We start from the raw sequence: 20,279 nt of genomic DNA on the forward strand, positions 1-20,279 counted from the left end.
CCGCCTCTCTTCCATAAACAAAGCTAAAGGGGAAGCGTGCCTTTGCCGCCGCTGCCTGCAGACCGATGCAGCTGCACAAACATTTCCCTCATAGTGCAACAGGAGCCCGTGAAGAAAAACACCAACAAAATCCAGAACGTCGCAGTGCTGCTCCACACGTTTCTTTTCAGGGGATCGTTTCAGGAGGGTGGACACAATAATGCAAACACCTGTACCATCTGATATAAAGCAGGCCTGCAGATGCTCTCGCTGGTATTACGGGTGCGCTGAGATTTGAGTTACAGCTGATCACATTATTCTGCCCAATCCTGTGTGTAGGCCCCACCCACAGAAGAGTTTAGGATGAAGGTTATAATCTACCTCGCTGTTACATGCAGCTGATTTGTGTTTTATCTAGCCCAGGCTCGCTGCAGCGGCCAAGTTTGATCCGTGACTGAGCCTGTACGCTAACATGGACACGGCTGCTGTTTGGGGCTAAAACCACTAACACTGTTTTACAGCTCGAGCATTTCCACTCATGCTTCTGTCACACAAACTATACGATATTGTTTCAGGAAAATCTCCTCCTCAGGTAATAACGTGAAAGGAAAATATTGCAGATCTGAGATTTTCTACTAAGAGGAAGTCGGGCTGCTGCAACATTTAGTTTTCTCATTAAGGCTAAAAAGCTTCAAGCTGTTTGTTTCAGAGATATGACCTCTGACTGTTTCTGGTGGAAAGCAGAAACGATCTAGCATCTCTGCTGAGCTGAAACGGTCCACCCAGAAAAGAAACCTCCACCCTCGTGCAGCAGAGACAAACCCACTGTGGATCGTTTCAGAGTGCGGTTTCGCTGCACTTTCAAGGCAAGGATGGATCGTTTTTCTGACACATCAGCGACTCGGAGGACGCGATGTCCAGAAAAGCCACGCATCGTCTCTTAAGAGTGCAGGGGCCGGCCGGTGAGGATGTCTGTAGAAACAAAAAGCCATGGCAACAGAGCGGGGAGCCGATTACCCAGCAGCCAGAGGGGAACGCCACGACCAGGACCAGGACGCCACGTTAACTACAGCATCATGTCAGGGACAAAACTCCAACATGTGCACTTATTTAATGTTCATTAGGTGAACTCAGAGCAATATTAGAACACGAGCACCTGTCTGCTGGCCTTCATCTGCTTGTTCCTTTCACTTCATCGTCTAGTTCGAGCTGTCAGATTTTCATTCCCTGATTATACTGATAATACCACATAATGGATCTAACAGCTTCATTTTATTTACTTTAACTTAGCCGACTAATAATGACAAATGCTAATTTAAATAAATGAACGAAACGAGCAGCAGAGACAGGAGAACGTATCCTCGGCTTTTTCTTTCCAACATTCAGCAACTCTGATTTATTCATTTATCAGATTTTCATTAATATAATCATTGAAATGTTAAATTCATGTGAAGTTGACCTGTTGACCTCTGTGCTATGACAGTGAATAGCTTCATCTTTTCTATTGTGTGCAATAAAACCTGCAATCGCCTGACCTCTTCCCGATGAGTTCCTGCTCTTTTACATCCATTCTGTGCGTTAAAAGGGCGTCCGCATACTTTTGAAGTACGAAGATAAACGTGTGAACTGGCTGACTGAGTAATTAGCTGAATAAACCCCGCCCCTGGCTCCACGTTGCCATGGGCGTGGCCTCTATTGGCCACTTGCAAAGGGCAAAGCATCAAGCAGGTAACAGGAAGCAAGGGCGGCATCTTACCAGTGTTTGATTGGACACACGTCACGGTTACCGCAGCAACATTAGCAGTTTATTACCCCTCCCACACCTGAATCATTAAGCCCGCCCCTCCCACCCCTGTTTAGCAGCATGTTATTGTTACTGTGAGAATGGGCAGACGGGCGGGCGGGCGGACGACACACACTATAGAAATGAAACAAACAAAAAGATGTTAGACACATTTAAAGCCACACAGTTACAATGAGCCCGGAGAGGAGGGAGCGGTTAAGAACCTTTAAACACGCCTCCACGCTCGCCATGTTTAAACATTCAACCGGCACTCCGAAGAAACCAGAGAGAGAGAAAACACACCAGGACACTGAGAAGCTAACAGACTGATGAAGAGTAGCTTCCTTCATCTGAGACCTACTAGAAACAGTGCCAGACACAGAGAGAGAGAGCTGTGCTTCCATCCAACCGTTTTAACATCGGATCGAATGATGACGCTGAGAGCTCGCTGACTCCCGACCTGCCTGCACCGCTCTGTGGACCGACACTTTTACACTAGAGGACGTGACGTCAGAGGACACAAGCCTCAAAGCGCTCCTCTAACGGGACGCTGTCAAAGTTCCCCGAGCCTCTTCTGTCTCCGAACATCTCCAACCGAGTCTCAGGCAGTGCCTGTCGTTCTGGCTGCTTTCTGAGGAGATGTTTCCTGTCTCTGAACTCAAACCCGGCCGAGCTCTTAAAGCTACGTAGAACCTCTCTGTTTGGTTTCATCTTTCAGCAGCCCAACACCCTCGCAACCGCTGCCCAACATCAGAGCAGCCGTCGACGATGTGAGCGTCCCCACTGCAGGACCTCGGGACAGCCTTTATGGACGATGAAGAGGACCGGGATGCTGTTGATGTTGATGATGATATGTTGATTATGGAAGCGTCAATCGATTAGACGCTTGGACCTGGAGAAGGACACGTCCCTTAGAGTGTCCTGTGGGAACAGCGCTTCAGGAGTATGGGGTGTTGAATGGGGTACTTGAATTTAAAATTGAATTGCGTAACCAAGTGGCTGAAAGATTTTACTTTGGAGGTCTCAGAATCTCGTCTCTGCTTTTTACAGATGATGTGGTTCTGTTGGGTCATCAGGTGGTGGATTCACAGCCGAGTGTGAAACTGTGGGAATGAGAATCATTGCCTCCAAGTCTGAGACCATTGTCCTCAGCTGGAAAAGGGTGGAGTAAGAGGCGAGTTACTGCCCCAAGCACCTCGGGTCTTGTTCATGAGTTGGCTGTAAAAGCAAAACTGTCGATTGTCGAATGAGCTCGAATGGCAGGCCTCCCCCTTACAGACAGGGTGAGGAGTGCCATCGTTCGAGGGGGGCTCAGAGTAGAGCCAATGTTCCTCCACATCGAAAGGAGGCAGCTGAGGTGGTTCGGGTATCTAACAAGGATGCCTCCGTTCACATGGGCATTACCCACGGGGAGGAGGCCCACTGGAGAGACTCCATCTCTGGGCTGGCCCAAGAACACCTTGCCCCGTGACCCCAGACAAGCAGAAGAAAATGGATGGAAGGATCTACTTGTTAACTGATGATGTGATCTGATCCTGATCCTATATGATGGTGTAGTGAACTTTTATTGAGAAGTTGGACCGTGTTTAACTGTCAGAGGTCTGATTTTTCGTGAACTGAAGCAGCATTTGGTATTTGGTTAAATATGTCCGACTGATGATGACAGGAACAAAGAAAGAGCAGTTTGATCTATTTCCTCTCTGCAGGTGACAGGTGACTGCTTTCTTGTGAATTTTCCTTCTGTTCGAGCTTTGCTGTCAGTTGGATGGAAGAAGAGCTGCAGACAGACAGAGAGGAAGAAAGGAGGAAGAGGAGGTGAGAGACGGACGTACCGTCTGGAGCTTCACTCAGAGCTTTGCCGGTCATCTCCCGCTCTCCAACCAGCCAGACGTAACCGGAGCCGGTCATGTTGAGCTGCCGGGCGGCTTTGTACACGAGCGCAGCTTCGTCTTCACTGCAAACACACAAACACACAGCAGGTAAGCACTCACCTGTGGCTGACACAAACAGACCAACGAACCAGTCATCAATCACCTGGCAACACTCTGGAAACCAACATATGAAACACGCCTGTGGACACACAGTCTGACTTCTTCTGTTCGAGCTCCAAACATCTCTTTAAAGACCTGATGAAGGTTTGGCTGATTTCACTTCAGTGCAGTCAGTTTTTCTGCACCACAGCACCAGAAACACTGCAGCTCAGTACATCGACTGACCACCACTTTCACAGCATTCCCGAGGACATAATAAGAGCTCCAGGGTCTCCGTGGTTGGTTCTTCCCAGCGGCAAGACAAAGAGGAAACGTAAACAAAGGAGGCAAAAGCGTGGCTGCAGGGCGGGCCCACTAGCACGGCTAAAGAAACAGCCATTTAAGCTACCGCCTCTGAGTATTTTCCTCTCCAACATCAGGTCCATAACCAACAACTACCCAGGACACCGGGTGTTTAAGCTGCTGCCGTCTGGCAGGAGGTTCAGGCTGCTGAGGTCCCGAACAACCAGACTCAAGGACAGTTTTCACAACAGGACAACAGCCCTGATCAATGCTAACAGCTGACCTGACACTTATTCTTCTTTTTTTATTACTAAGTTAATATACTGTGTTGTGTTGTTTGTGTTGCGTTGTGATGTGTCGTATCGTGTCGTGTTGTGTTATATGTAGTGCTGACGTAGGACAGTTTTCCAATTTCATTGTACTACTGTACTATGTATGACTGTGCAATGACAATAAAGAGTTATCTTATCTAATCTTATCTTAGCACCTCACGATGAGCTGAAGCTCGGGCCGTGGCCTTCAGACTTTGGCCTTGTTCAGTTTTGGAATCGCTGCTGGTGTTTTGTGCAGAAGAGTCTGACTTTCATCAGACGATAGAGGCTGATTGTCGTTGTATCAGACTAAGGGCTGATCTTTAGACCTTGTACGTCCTACTCGCGTTTACATGGATCTTTTTACACAACATTTGCAGGTGCTACTTCTACCTGTTGGGGATACACAGATTCAGTCCAACACTTGCTGATGGCTTAGTCACAAAGTTCCTGCAAAGTCATGGCAAGAACAACTTAAACTGTGACCAGTGTCCTAACCCTGATACAGCCTAACTGTGGAAACCACAACATCATCCAATCAGAAACCATCATGGAAACCACACAAACCTGGCAGAGAGGATGATGACTCGGGCCTCCAGGTCTTTCGCCTCCAGCAGCAGGGCGGTAATGTTGGTGTCCTGGCTGAACAGCAGCACCTTCTCAGCCTGGAGGACCACCAGATGGACACAGTGGACGGACGGTAACACCGAGGGACAGTGAGAAACACGGCAGAACAAAACACCACAGAACACATCGCAGGACAGCCATCGTTAGCTCCACATCCACAACCTCCCCAACCACCCACAACCCCAACCTTGACCATGCTCCCTCTCACCCACGCTACCACCGGAGGAGGAGGGGAGGAGGGACGGGAGCAAAAAATGGAGACAAAAAGTGTTCAAGATCTGCTGAACTAAAGAAAACTCAAAGTCGAAGCTGGAATACAAAGAAGGAGGGGCAAAAAGTTGTGCGTGGTGTGGTGGCACATGCAAGCTGAGGCGCTTTCAAGACTCCAACCAACCAACCAATCGGAAACGTGCATGTTAGAGCGCACTGATGCAACTGCAAACTAAAAAAAAAAAAAGATTCAAGTGGAGGGGGGGGAGGAGGGGAGGAAGAGGAGGGGAGGCGGGGAGGAGAAGTGATTCATTTCCAAAAAGAAAAAGAAAAGAGGAGTGAGAGGATCCTGGTGTGCGGTGTTCCTCGATAATCTGCAGACAGAGCCACGCGTCAGCCTGGCCACATGCAACCCTTCACAAAGAAAAACTCGGGGAGGGGGAGGGGGATGAGGAGGGGGGAGGAAGAGGAAGGGCGTCTCTCCTGCGAGTGTAAACCCATTCCCGATGTGCAGGAATCATGAAAAATCAAAAGAAAGAAAAGAGATGGTGGAGAAAAGACGTGCCACCAGGATAAGAGTCTATCTCTGGAGCCGGGTTGGATTCTGGGCGGGCGGGGCTAACTGGTGTTTGGCTACTACTGGGCGAGCTCAGAGATTGGTTGGGCGGCGTGCATCATTTGACCATGCAAGTTTATACCTTGGGTGTTCTCCTGAAGTCAAAGTTCTGTTGGTCGAGGTTTTCATAGTTCCTGTTTTTAGTCTGATGGGTAATGTGCACAGAGAAAATATGCAGACACAGAAGAAGATTATAGACAGTCAGAAAAATGGGGGGGGGGGTAGCAAAGCATCCAATAAATGATTGATTTCTTCTGCAGGAGTCGGACGCAAACACATCGCAGTCTGCCCAGCGGTCTGTCGACCTGCGTCCAGTTCGGACTTTTCTTCTTTTTAATAATAACCTCAGTGTGCAGCGCCCCCTGGTGTGTGGACAACAGCAGCACGTGTTAACCAGTAACATCTGGATGAGGTTTCTAAGCACTGCTGTGCTAAAGGTGTAAGTTTTAACAAAATGAAATGGAGTGATTTGTTTTCTAAGCAGTGATGTCAGGATATCAACCATAGGATGGCCATTATCGCCCAAAACTCCCTGAATGAAGAGGAAACCACTCACCCTGAGATAAACTATAACCTTCTGGTTTTATCTAAAGGTATAAACACGTATTAATCAGCTGTTTCCCCTTAACCTCTTCAAACCCCCTGCTCCTAAAAAGCACATTTGTTCCTGATTGGCCAGTTTCTGGAAGCCTGCTGAGGAGCAGAATGCCTGCACTGCATGGTTTCAGACATACAGAGGTTTGAAAATGAGTCCAATTCTCATTTCCTGAACCCCGCTGCTGTGTACTTTTAATTAAGCGATGACTTTCTCCGTTTCATCATGTTTCATGTTGTTTTTTCTGAACAAAGATCGGGATGTAATAAAGCGTCTGTTCCTGTACGTTAAACTGTCCTGCAGTCCTAGAATGACCCGTAGACGCTTCCTCCCTGATATCAGTAATGACATCATCGTTAGTGCTTTCAGTAGAACATAGACAGCGGAGGCTCATGCATGAAGGCTGTGATTTTGAGCTGTGATTAAAGAACAGGTGCTAATTATAACGGCTGTTGCGGAGCCGTGACCGGCTCGCTATATTTAGTCTGAGGTGTAAAATCGCTCCTGAAGCCTGCCTGCAGGCGTGAACGCAGACGCTTTATTTTTAGAGAACAAAGAGACGCTTTGACTCAGAAGCCTGTCGAACTTCACAGCTCAGCCGTGATCAAGCACTCGTCGCTTCGGCTCCTCAGGATGAAGAGCTAAGCCTGAACCTCACCACAAACCCAGCTCGGTCTCATTTGATCCACACTCAGACTTCCCTCTCTGCAAACTTCCTGTGATGTTAATCCGCTGTGGCGGCGGCGCGTCCCATTAGTCCTCGACTCGATCCGCTCCCAATGTTAATCTCATTAAATTTACATCCGTGCGCAAAGTCCCCGAACAGCACGGCCTCGCTCTGAGAGCGCTTCAACCGACCTGCACACACCTAATGACACGTCCAGGTTTGTTACTGTTTTACACCTGAGCCCAGTCCGCTGCACGGAGAATCACAGCTTCAGACCCACAACTGCAAAATACAAAGCAACGAAAGTTTCAGTGTCACAGAGTAAAGGCGCTCCAAAGATAAGACAGAGGATCAGATCCCACGTACGGAAAATCTTTTCCAAGATTAAAAGTACAGTGTGGAAAACCTCACCACTAGACGTCAGTAGCAGTCAGCTGAGTTCTGTTTCTAATCCTTCTAATCCAGTGCATAATCCTAGCTACGGTGGCTGCTCTGGGACAAACATGTTGTAGGCAGCCAAAAGATATCAGAAACACGACATTTAGACTCCTCCCCATAATGGCCAGCGTGTTTCTGCTACTGTTTGTGTTTTTGGGGGTAGTATTGGACGATAAATTAAAATGGAAATCTCATATTGAACATGTTAGAAAAAAGATGGTTAAAAATATTTCTGGGTAATGTCAGAGATATACTAGATAAGGCAATGCGTATTTTATATTTCGCACTAATTTCCCCCTATCTCAGTTATTGTGCTGAGGTGTGGGGGAATTCATATGCGACTAAAATAAATGCTCTATACTTGTTACAGAAGAAAGTGGTACGAATGGTTCATAATGTTAAATATAGAGAACAAACAAATAATCTGTTTATAAAATCAAAATTGTTGAAATTTGAAGACTTAGTGAAATTACAGACATTATTATTCATGTGCAAGGCAAGAAATAACACATTACCTCTTAAGTTACAAAGTTTGTTTGTATTGTGTTCAGGAAGTGGGGACAGTAGAAGGAAGTTTGACTTTAAGCATCAGTTTGCTAAAACCACACAAAGGCAAATGTGTCCGACAGTCAAAGGTATAAGAACCTCTTGAAGATAATCTCAAGAGTTGTACAAACATGCACCTTTTCAAAAGTGTTACATACTTAACAGGATAAATCAATATGAAGAACATGAAAGTAATTTGGGCTAAATGTGGAAGGAAAACATTTCATTGCCATTTAATGCTGTATATTGTGATTATACTGATTTGTTGTTTAGTTTTGCATTGTTACATAAAAATACATGTTAGAGGGTTTTTTGGGGGTTGTTGGCGCCTTCTTGTAAGAATAATTGGATTGCAGATAGGGGGCAGGCGCTAACAAGAGTTTATTCTTCTTGCTGCTCCTTTTCACCCACGGGTGCTGTGTCATATTAATGGGAAGGAGGTTCTGTATGTAGGAAACGAAACACTGTTGAACCATGTGTGAAATTAATAAAGAAATGAAATGTAATAAATATTTCTGCACAAACTAACATATTTGAATAATATCAGCACTCAGCTATAAACAGATATGTGTGAATCACATTTTCACTTTAAGCCTATCCGGTCTTTTAGTCTGATGCCATCAGCTGTTTCCAGGTCCAAACTCCGCTTCAGGTCCCAAAGTCAAACAAACACTGCAGCATCACTGAGTTAAAAACTGTCTAAAGTCTTTCATCTTTAATAAAATGATCAGCGTTGCTGCTTTACCAGGTGTAACAATTAAGTTTAACATCCAGGCATCCATGAAAACAGGATTTATTAAATTCAGTTAGAAGTTAGCAGGAAGTTAGCTCGCTAGCTTCCACCTAAACATGATATAGCATGTTCTGAGAGATTTCAGAGAATTCAAACGTACAGCTCTGCTGTCACTTCAACATAAATGAAGACAGAAAACTAAACAGCAGTGACTTTTGTAGAGTTACTGAAGTTGGGCTAGCTGCTATATAATGATGTGCTACGTGATCGCTAGCGACACAGTGATCACTGACTGTTTTTAGGGGCTTGTTGAGATTAAATAGAACAAGATATGTTAAAAACACAACAGCCTTAATAAACGCAGAGTAGTTTGTTCACACGTCATCACTTAACAACAGGATAGTGAGTGTGGGCTGTCAGCGTGCTGTGAGTCACAGCTGGTGTCCACCTGTCGGTTCGAGTTCCCTCTGACCGAGGACGTGTCGGAGATCACTGCTGTTCACTTCTAATCACCATCAAACACTATCAGACACAACATGATCAATGACAACGCACTGATTTGTTGGATGGTGTGTGTGCGCGCGTGTGTGTGAGTGTGTGGGTGTGTGTGCCCGTGTGTGTGGGTGTGTGAGTGTGTGTGTGTGTGTGCGAGTGTGTGTGAGTGTGTGTGTGGTCCTAGGTGCTGTGTGTGTGGTGTAGTGTGCAGTGCTGTGTGTGCGCTTGTGTGGTGTGGTGGAGTGTGTGTGTGGTGTGTGTGTGTGTGGTGTGTGTGTGTGTGTGTGTGTGCGCGCGTGTGTGTCACTCCCTCTTGGTCACATGTCCGGGATCTGTAGGTTAGGGAAGCGATTCTTCCTGGTTTCCATTGAAAGCCAGCGTGTCATTAACCAATCAGGTCAAACAGGCTGTTTAAACTGTTTTTTCTTGGATTCTTTATGTTCACCTACTTTCATCAACAATGATAAGAAGAGAAAACTTGACGTCCTGAACCAAATACGATCCATCGTCTCTTCTCTCCGACAGCAGTGCTGGGTTTAATGTGAGCTCGTTGATTATTTTCTTTTTTTATCGTATTATGTCGTCTGTCAGTATCTCACATGGAAACATGTGTAAGTTTGGCTGCAGCTTAATGTTTGCTTCTAATTAGGCGATTTGGTAATCTGGTGCAACGTAGGAAGAATGTATATACTTCAAATTAAAGTGCTTGGCTACAGGCTTTTATTTTGAAATGTGTGTGGCGTACAGCAGGTTGTTGGTGCTGGTGGGTATTACATGCTTTGTTAAAGCCGGATATTTAAAGCAGGAACAACACATGACAGCCGCCGCCGCTCGGTTCACCGACTTTAGCTAATGTGCTGTAATATTCATGCGTCTCCCACTTTAAAAAGTCTCTCCTCCAATATTCATGAAGGTGTTTGACTCAAACTGAGAGACACAAAGTCACATTGAAACTTTTCTAAAGTCTCATCTGCACTCTGGAGGATTTCTTCTGTCTCTTTCTGCATTTCTTATTTTGAACCGTAGAAAAATATGAAGTGTTCACGCTTTGAGAAATATAAACAGAGCCGTTGCTGCTTTGTCATTAACAAACAAATCCTCCTTTTCTTTTACTGCTTCTTACTTCCTGCCTCCATCTTCATTTGCTGCTTTTGAGTTGCTGTAAACATCACAGCACCACAGCGAGACGATTCATCGCAACCAGCAGAAGGATGGTTTACTGACTCTCTCTACCCGCCCGCAAAACCACTTTGTCTAATATGTTTGTCAGTGAACATAACGCAGAGTCACTCTCTCACTCACCTGAGGACTCATTAAAAACAGCGTCGACCTCGCTCGACATCACCAATCAGGCGTTTTACATCATAAGCATATAAAAATGTTGAAACAGTTTAAAAACTTCTGAGCTGGATTAAGGTTGAAGCCTCACAATAAAAAACCTACTGATGTCCGTTTTGCCGATTCTTTCCTCTGACTTGAACAAACTGGTTAGCCGTCGTTAACTGGGAAAAATGGGATCACTTTCTGTGTTCTTCTATTAACCTGACACACCTCCACCTGGTGGAGAACAGTTTCTGATGCTCCTCTGTGGCAGCTGACTCCATGTTCCCGTGACCCCGCGTTGACCTCCATGCTCCTAATTCTGAGGCCTTCTCATGAACGAGCAGCTGGACCACCTCTCAGCGCTGGTGTCCACACCACAGGGAAGCTAAGGAGGTTACAAGCATCGTTTTATTATCGTAGGGTCTGCCTTACAACATAAAGCGCCTTGAGGCGACTGCTGTGTAAATAAAATTGACTTGAATTGAAGTTTCTGTACTTATTAAATCCTGCACATGTATTTTAAATTTGGCGATGCGTGTTTACTGAATCCTTTAACTGTGGTGTCGTGATGTTTACAGCAGAAGCTCATCAAACAGGGAAACCAGTTTACGTGCTGGTTGGCCTGAACTCTTGGGGTTTCCCTCGTGTCGAAGCTCTGCTGCATGTCAGTCGCACAGAGAGAGTCGCTTTGACAGTCAGTCAGGTCGACAGCTGCCACAGAAGCAGCTGAGATGTGTTTGCATGACTCCGACTCCGTCAGAGCCGAGGCGATGAGAAACCAGACGGAGGAGCAACTGAAAGGATGACGTGAACGGACAGACAGGAAGAGAGAGAGCGACAGGAAGAGGAGGAGAGGAAAAAATGAACTCAAAGTCAACTCAAGATTGAAAAATAGAAGAAACGAAAAAGTAGAAAGTAAAACAAAAAGCACCAAAAACCTCCACCAAGACAGAAAAGTATTCCAACAATAAAACATTCATCTTCTAACAATACACAGTGATGGAAAACCATGAGACATTCAGGAGCTGCAGCACATCAGACCTGCTGGTCCTCAGTCAAGACCAGCAGGGCTTGAATTATGGCCAGGAGGTCCAGAGTCAAGACCATTCAGTCCTAAATCCAGACTAGCAGGTCCAGAATCATGATTGCTGGGTCCACAGTCAAGACCAACAAGTCCTGACTCAAGAGCAATAAGTTCAGAGTCAGGACCAGCACATCCGGGGTCAAGACAGAAAATCGAAGGTCAAGATGGGCAGGTCCAGAACTGTGGTCAGCAAGTCGAGACCAAGAGTCAAGATCAGCAGGTCTAAAATTATGACCAGTCTAGAGTTCAGTCCAGACCAACAGGTCTAGCACAGTCCAGCACAGTCCAGCACAGTCCAGTCCAGTCCAGTCCAGTCCAGCACAGTCCAGTTCAGCACAGTCCAGTACAGTCCAGTCCAGCACAGTCCAGTCCAGCACAGTCCAGCACAGTCCAGTCCAGCACAGTCCAGTCCAGCACAGTCCAGTCCACTCCAGTCCAGTACAGTCCAGCAAACGTGTGAAACCTGCTGTGAGGACAATTAAAGTGTGGCCAGAGGGGACAGACGCAGTGCTCCAGGACAGATTTAAAAACACAGACTGGAATATGTTCACCCACACAGACCTGGACCAGTACGCCTCATCTGTACTGGATTACATCTCCAAAACCACAGACAGTGTCACCACCCAGAAACGGATCACCATGTACCCCAACCAGAAGCCTTGGATGAATGTTCGGATGTTCGTCTCCTCCTGAAGGCCCGCAACACCGCCTTTAGGTCAGGAGATGCACAGGCCTACAGCACAGCCAGGGCTAATCTAAAGAAGGGAATCAAAAAGGCCAAACACCATTACAAAAAGAAGGTAGAAGAACACTTCTCCAACTCCAACCCCCGACGCATGTGGCAAGGACTCCAGACCATTACAGACTACAGGACCACCAAACCCTCCCCCGCATCCTCTGATGTCTCCTTCCTCAACGAGCTCAACAACTTTTATGCTCGTTTTGAGCGAGGGAACCCCACAACCACAACCAAAGCAGACGTGACGCCAGACCACCAACCTCTGACTCTCTCCCCCACCGATGTAGGAGCGGTGCTGAGCAGGATCAATGTCCACAAGGCTGCAGGTCCTGATGGCATCCCCGGGCGTGTTCTCAGAGCGTGTTCTGGGGAGCTTGCAGGAGTGCTGACAGACATATTCAATCTGTCCTTGGCCCACGCTGTGGTACTGGCCTGCTTCAAATCCACCTCCATCGTCCCGATACCCAAAAACTCCAACCCATCTTGCCTCAATGATTACCGCCCAGTAGCACTCACCCCCATCATCACTAAGTGCTTAGAGCAGCTGGTCCTAGCACACTTCAAATCCTGTCTCCCCCACCCTGGACCCCCACCAATTCGCATACCGCCAGAACAGGAGCACAGAGGATGCAGTCTCCATCGCACTGCACTCTGTCCTCTCACACCTGGACAACAACAACACCTACGCCAGAATGCTGTTTATAGACTTCAGTTCAGCATTCAATACAATCCACCCCTCACAACTCATCAGGAAACTGACAGACCTGGGCATCAGTTCCCTCATCTGCAAATGGTTACTGGACTTCCTGACCAACCGCCCCCAACATGTCCGGCTGGATAACCGCTGCTCATCTACAATCACGATGAACACCGGTGTACCACAAGGCTGTGTGATGAGCCCTTTCCTCTACTCCCTCTTCACCCACGACTGCAGACCTGCTGATGGTTCCAACACCATCATTAAGTTTGCAGATGACACCACGGTGATTGGCCTCATCAGTGACAACGATGAGGCCGCCTACAGGGAGGAGGTGGATCGTCTGGCTGAGTGGTGCGACACAAACAACCTGCTGCTTAACACCGAGAAGACCAAGGAGCTCATCGTGGACTACAGGAGGAATGCTGACCCACATCCACCCATCCACATTAAGGGGACGGCTGTGGAGCGTGTGAGCAGCTTCAAGTTCCTGGGAGTCCACATCTCCGAGGATCTCATCTGGACGACCAACTGCTCCAAGCTGGTCAAGAAGGCTCACCAGCGCCTCTTCTTCTTGAGGACTCTGAGGAAGAACCACCTGTCCTCAGACATCCTGGTGAACTTCTATCGTTGCACCATCGAGAGCATCCTGACCAACTGTATAACAGTCTGGTACGGGAACTGCTCTGCCTCGGACCGGAAGGCGTTGCAGAGGGTCGTGAAAACTGCCCAGCGCATCGCCGGAGCACCACTTCCTGCCATAAAAGACATCTACAGGAAGCGGTGTCTGAAAAGGGCTGGGAAAATCATCAAAGACCCCAGTCACCCATCACATGGACTCTTCACCCTCCTGCCCTCTGGGAGGCGCCACAGGAGCCTCCGGACTAAGACCACCAGGTACCGGAACAGCTTCTTCCCCACAGCTGTCAGACTCCTGAACTCTGCCTCCTGACATCTGACCCACGTTAACACATGGACTGAACATACACACACCCACAATGGACAACTGTACCCTCAAACACACAATAATAACATGGACTGAACCACCACTCACAACCACCAGCACTTTATATAGCCTCTGTAGAAACTATCTACACCCTCACTTATCTTAACTGCACTACTGTATAGCTCTGTGTAAATAATCATTCTGTACATTCGATAATCTTTAATCCTACAACTGTTTACAACTTGCATAGTTCCCATTTCTGTATAGCTGTATATCTCAGATTCTGTAAAGTTATTTATTTCATATTCTGTATAGTTTTTCATATTTATATCCTGTTCATAGCCTGTACATAGCTTGTACTCACTACAGCCTGTACATACTTATAGTTATAGAATATTCACAACATACTTCATACCGTGTACATTATAACATACCATAATAGACCCATTTCTGTAATATACTTACATATCTATATTATTGCTAATATATATTGTAATATATCTATATCACTAAAGCACTTCTGGATGGATGCAAACTGCATTTCGTTGCCCTGTACCTGTGCATGTGCAATGACAATAAAGTTGAATTCTATTCTATTCTATTCTATTCTATTCTAACTTACTAGTCAGTCTCCAAAACCTCCTGGATCTGCATTTCACACATGGAGGTCATGTTTGATCATGTTTGTGATTCTTATCCTGGTTTGGATCACGTGTGGCATCAGGTGTTTATTGAGAACATAAAAACCCGGGGCAGTGAGCAGCTTCAGCTACACACAGGTCAGCTATTTAAAATAAAAGCAGAGATCGATCATTCTGCCTCATCTGGTTCTTTATGATCCATGTAAACAGAAAATCTGTAAAACCTCTTGGTGGAGATAAGAAAAGAAAAAGAACACAATAGAAAATAAAGAAAAAGGATGAAAGAGAAGCTGCTGTGAAGCATCTGGCAGAAAGAATATTAAAGCTAATGAAGGACAATGAAGGACAGATGAAGGAAGGATGAAGGAGAGATGAAGGAGGGACGAAGGAAGGATGAAGGAAGGATGAGGGAGCGATGAAGTAGCAATCCTGGAGAAATTACAGAGCGATGATGGAGGGATGAAGGCCTCTCACACAGCAGCTCATTATTTATCATGCGGCTAAACTACACAAACCTGCATCTGAATAACGTGCGCCCACACACACACACACACACACGTGATGTGCAGCACATTGAGACTGCATGTCCGTGTCTATGAGCTCATATGTGGGCGTGTCCTTGCTGACCTTGGTCTCACGCTCCTCCAGCAGGGTCTCCAGTCTCTTCTGGGCGGCTCGGCCCTCGTGGTCGTCGCTCACGATCAGAATGATGTGATTCCACCTGAACTCCCTCATCAGGTCGAACCACACCTGTGCCTGGTGAGAGTATGGAGGCACCGTCCTCAGGAACGACAGGTGGATGCTCTGCACGAGAGGAGGTGGAGGAGGTTAACCCAACAGGTTCTTACTCTACTTTGATTTTATCCAGAAACATCCATCCTTCACATGTATGATGAGTTGACATCATAACGAACCAGAGATCAGGAAGAAGCTCTACAGAACCAAAAGCCAGAAAAGCGATAATATGATCGTCTGCAGAAACATAACAGCTGCTATAAAAAGATTAGCCAATACTTCCTGAACACGTTTATCAAACACTGTACTGCTGAGTGAAAGCACACAAAGAACAAAACAGATGTAGTCTGACTTACTGCAGCTGCCTCCACCTGAAAAATGTGTGAATATTTCATGTGTATAAAACCTGGTGAGGAACCAGAGCGCTGTTCACTGGGAGCACTGGGATATCCTATGGTAGGAAGTCCTGCCATTAATTAATTCTTCGATCTTAAATATGATCAACCTATCTCTAATGATCGGCTATGTACCACAGGCCTTCAAGCTGGCTGTAGTTAAACCTTTACTCAAAAAGCATCTCTAGACCCAGCAGTCTTAGCTAATTATAGGCCAATCTCCAACCTTCCTTTCATATCAAAAATCCTTGAAAGAGTAGTTGTCAAACAGCTAACAGATCATCTGCAGAGGTTTATTTGAAGAGTTTCAGTCAGGTTTCAGAGCTCAGCACAGAAACAGCTTTAGTGAAGGTTACAAATGATCTTCTTATGGCCTCTGACAGTGGACTCATCTCTGTGCTTGTCCTGCTAGACCTTAGTGCAGCATTCGATACTGTCGACCATAATATCCTATTAGAGCGATTAGAACATGCTGTAGGTATTACAGGTACTGTCTGCAGTGGTTTGTATCATATCTATCTAATAGACTCCAGTTTGTGCATGTAAATGGAGAGTCCTCTTCACACACTGAGGTTAATTATGGAGTTCCACAGGGTTCAGTGCTAGGACCAATTCTGTTTACATTATACATGCTTCCCTTAGGCAGCATCATTAGAAGACATAGCATACATTTACACTGCTATGCAGATGACACCCAGCTCTATCTGTCCATGAAGCCAGATAACACACACCAATGAGTTAAACTGCAGGAATGTCTTAAAGACATAAAGACCTGGATGGCCGCTAACTTTCTGCTTCTTAATTCAGATCAAACTGAGGTTATTGTACTCGGCCCTGAAAATCTTAGAAATATGGTATCTAACCAGATTCTTACTCTGGATGGCATTACCTTGGCCTCCAGTAACGCTGTGAGGAACCTTGGAGTCATTTTTGACCAGGACATGTCCTTCAACACACATATTAAACAAATATGTAAGACTGCTTTCTTTCGCATTTTATTTGTAGTGTGAACAAGCAGACAAAACAATCGGATTTCATCAAGAAATTGGAATTGAGCATTAAGACCTTTGCCTCAGTGAGTCCTGCATTTTGGGTCCTTCCTTCCTGCACACAGCTATGACACATACAAGGTCTTAAATAATCAGGCCCCATCTTATCTTAATGACCTTGTAGTACCATATCACCCTATTAGAGCACTTCGCTCTCGCTCTGCAGGCCTACTTGTTGTTCCTAGAGTATTTAAAAGTAGAATGGGAGGCAGAGCCTTCAGTTTTCAGGCCCCTCTTCTGTGGAACCAGCTTCCAGTTTGGATTCAGGAGACAGACACTATCTCTACTTTCAAGATTAGGCTTCAAACTTTCCTTTTTGCTAAAGCATATAGTTAGGGCTGGACCAGGTGACCCTGAATCCTCCCTTAGTTATGCTGCAATAGATGTAGGCTGCCGGGGGATTCCCATGATGCACTGGGTGTTTCTTCTTCACTCACTATGTGTTAACAGACCTCTCTGCACTGAATCATGTCTGTTATTAACCTCTGTCTCTCTCCCACAGCATGTCTTTATCCTGTCTTCCTTTGCTTTTGTTTGAACTCTTATTCAGCCAAATAAAGGCTCGCTTTTTGTTATCATCCACCTCCATCCTTGTCTGTATTCTGGGTCCACATTCACCTGATTCCACGCCGTTCACCTCTGCAGACGTGACACCTTTTGTGATTTTTCACTCGTTCTGTGTGTTTTCTGATTGGGACACCTGGATGTCATCTGCATAAAAGTGAACTTTCCTGATTTTCACTCCAGTGGAGAAAATTCAGAACCAAGATGAAAGGCTCTGACGAATAAAACAGTGATGGATGCAAACAGCTGTGTAAAGAACCAGGATCAGATCCTCATGTGAGCGTTGCAGCTCAGACCGTCAGCGCTCTGCTGTAACAGACTGACCGAGCTAACCTTATCAGAGTAGATGGACATGCGTGTCGTCAGGCCGACCACGGGGATTCGGTAGAAACCGGCGGTGTAGGAGACAGGCGTTGGAGTCAGGTGGTCGTTGGACTGTGGAGGATGGCTGACCAGAATGGCGTACACCTACAGAGTAAGACAAACACATCTCAGTTCAGATGTCCGTGTACCACACAGAAAGGTCGAGTAGAAAGTAGCGCCGGCGGGTTTGATGGATTTTTCTAGAATTACTATTTGATGTTAGAGGTCTGCAGAAAAGCAGCAGTGAGCTGTGGTTTCTGGAGACACGTAGCACATCTGTAGCACATCTGTCACATTAGCTGGAACTTTTTATGATTTCTCAGTTATTCGGTGGGTTTTCCCTTGTTTTCAGTGAGACAGAGAAATGTTTCATGTTAATCAGTCCTTCGTGTCTAATGACTGGCCCTGTGATGCAGACGCAGGATTTTTCCACGATGCAAACAGTAAACGCTGCAGAGTAACTGCTGGGAACAAATCCTGCTCTGTGAATCCTACGAGCCAAACGATCCAGGACGTTCACACGTAACAAAGCGTAAAACGTTCAAATCGACCGTAAGACCTTTGATACTAACTCAGGTTACAGTTCAGTGCAAACATTTCTGCCTCACACATAAGATGTTAATGATACAGATGAAAAGATTCTTAAAATTACATTTGATGAGTTTATTCTTCATATTTGTGTAAATGATGAAGGCAATTTTTCCTTCAGTTCAATCTTTGCAGTTAAATGTAGAGAACGAGGAATCTGCTCACAGCAGCTTTGCTGACAGGTTTGTGTCCAACAGCAGGACGACTGTAGGCCGTTACACTCGTGTTTGCGCTGCATCCTGTAGTAAAACCTGCACATGTGTTTGGATCAGTGAGATCAAAGTCATCCCAGGCTGCTGAGTAACATTTAAAAAAATGATAAAAGTTTTGTCTGCAGTTTGAAATCAGTCAAATAATATAAAATGCTGGTTTCACTGGTATAAACCAACTCCGCCCATGTTGTGAAGGTTCAGACTGGTCGGTGTTTATGACGAGTAAAATCATCCTTCCTGGATCCCAGTTTGAGAAATGGTTCCATTTCACCAGCTTCAGAGAAACCTCAGCAATCTGCAGAGAAACTTTTATGTCCTGCCGAGTGTTTGCAGCTTTAGACAGAAATCAGAGAGCGTGAGCTGAAACTCTTGCGTCACTACGCATGCCGACGCTCTAGCAGAATAACTTTGTGGTGAATCACCGAGCAGCTCGATTGTATTTAAAATCGGACCTGAAGAAAATGAAGTAAACACTGGATGTGTCTCGGTTCAGATACTTCTGTTAGTACACTTGTGTGACTTGTGTAGTACTTGAAAGGGTCATGTTATCAAACTTTAGACTAAACATTTAAATTCTGTTCAGCAGAACCCGCCCCCCATCAAGGAAAAAGCTGAGGCGGTCGGTCAGGAAGGTCTTCCCCATTAAAATGCTTAATCCTTGCTAATGCTAGCTGTGTGTCCACACAGTGCACAGGTAAATGATCTCAGATCAGTGAAAGCAGCAGCAGCTTGTCAGTGATGCTGGTCTCCCATCAGTCTCTCATCAAACAGATTTAACAACCAGAAAATGCTTCTGGTCTCAGCTTGACACGGACACATCAAAATGACAGGAACCACAGCTTCCAGAGTTATTCGTGCTTCCAGAGACAGCAGCCCGCTGTGACCACTTATGTAACCATCAACAGACTGGATACAAACAAGGCTGAATGTCGTTTGAACGTTAAGGAGAGCGAGGTCTACTTTTGGACTTCACTGGACCAGCACTGCCCGCCTTGCTTGCCCAGACTGATTGCTGGTGGCACCTGCGGCTGTCCAGTCCGGGCATTATTGTGCTCTGCATGTGTGAAAGTGCTCAGACTTCTTGTCACTTTTGCCGTTTAAAGCTCTTTTTTTCCCCTACAGGTGTTGTATTACAATTAAACGCATGTAGTGTCTTTGTACAGTGTTCACAGTGAAAGCAGCGTTATCCTGAACGTTGTCATTTATGTTAACAATCAAAATATCTTTTAAAACACAGATGCCAGTAACGATGTTTAGTGTGATTGCTACAATAAATAAAACCAACTAAATGAATAAAACGTTATGTTCATTCTGATAGTGTCATTAATAATTCTGCGTATCTAATTCATCTTCTTAATAATTCATTTATGTAAGACGAGTCATTCATACTGTACACTCATTGGCCCCTTTGTTCAACTGCCTGCTAACCTAAACATCTAACCAGCCAATCACATGGCAGCAACTCAGCGCATTCAAGACGACCTGCAGAGGTTCAAACTAAGCATCAGTAAGTACGCGATGCGACTGCACGGTCGGTCATCTCAGTGTGTCAGAAACGAAAACATCTCCAGAGTTTACAGACAAACAAATAAAATAAAAAGAACAAAAACACGCAGTCGGCAGCAGTTCTCTGGGAGAAAATGCCCTGCTGACATCAGAGGTCAGAGGTC

General features: G+C 45.8%; 1 protein-coding gene across 1 annotated transcript in view; it reads right to left on the reverse strand.

Moving 5' to 3' along the window:
• LOC102308781 (glutamate receptor ionotropic, NMDA 1) overlaps nt 1-20,279 on the reverse strand; it is a gene marked incomplete in the record, with an annotated part of 73,062 nt that overhangs the window by 44,846 nt on the left and 7,937 nt on the right. The window contains 5 exon segments of the mRNA XM_014329056.2: nt 3,595-3,716; nt 4,914-5,011; nt 5,882-5,944; nt 15,331-15,507; nt 17,780-17,914. Of these exon segments, the coding sequence (XP_014184542.1) occupies nt 3,595-3,716; nt 4,914-5,011; nt 5,882-5,944; nt 15,331-15,507; nt 17,780-17,914 (595 nt within the window).

The sequence above is a fragment of the Haplochromis burtoni genome, unplaced genomic scaffold (assembly GCF_018398535.1).
Source record: "Haplochromis burtoni strain Fernald_Lab_line unplaced genomic scaffold, NCSU_Asbu1 Contig_501, whole genome shotgun sequence".
NCBI lineage: Eukaryota > Metazoa > Chordata > Actinopteri > Cichliformes > Cichlidae > Haplochromis > Haplochromis burtoni.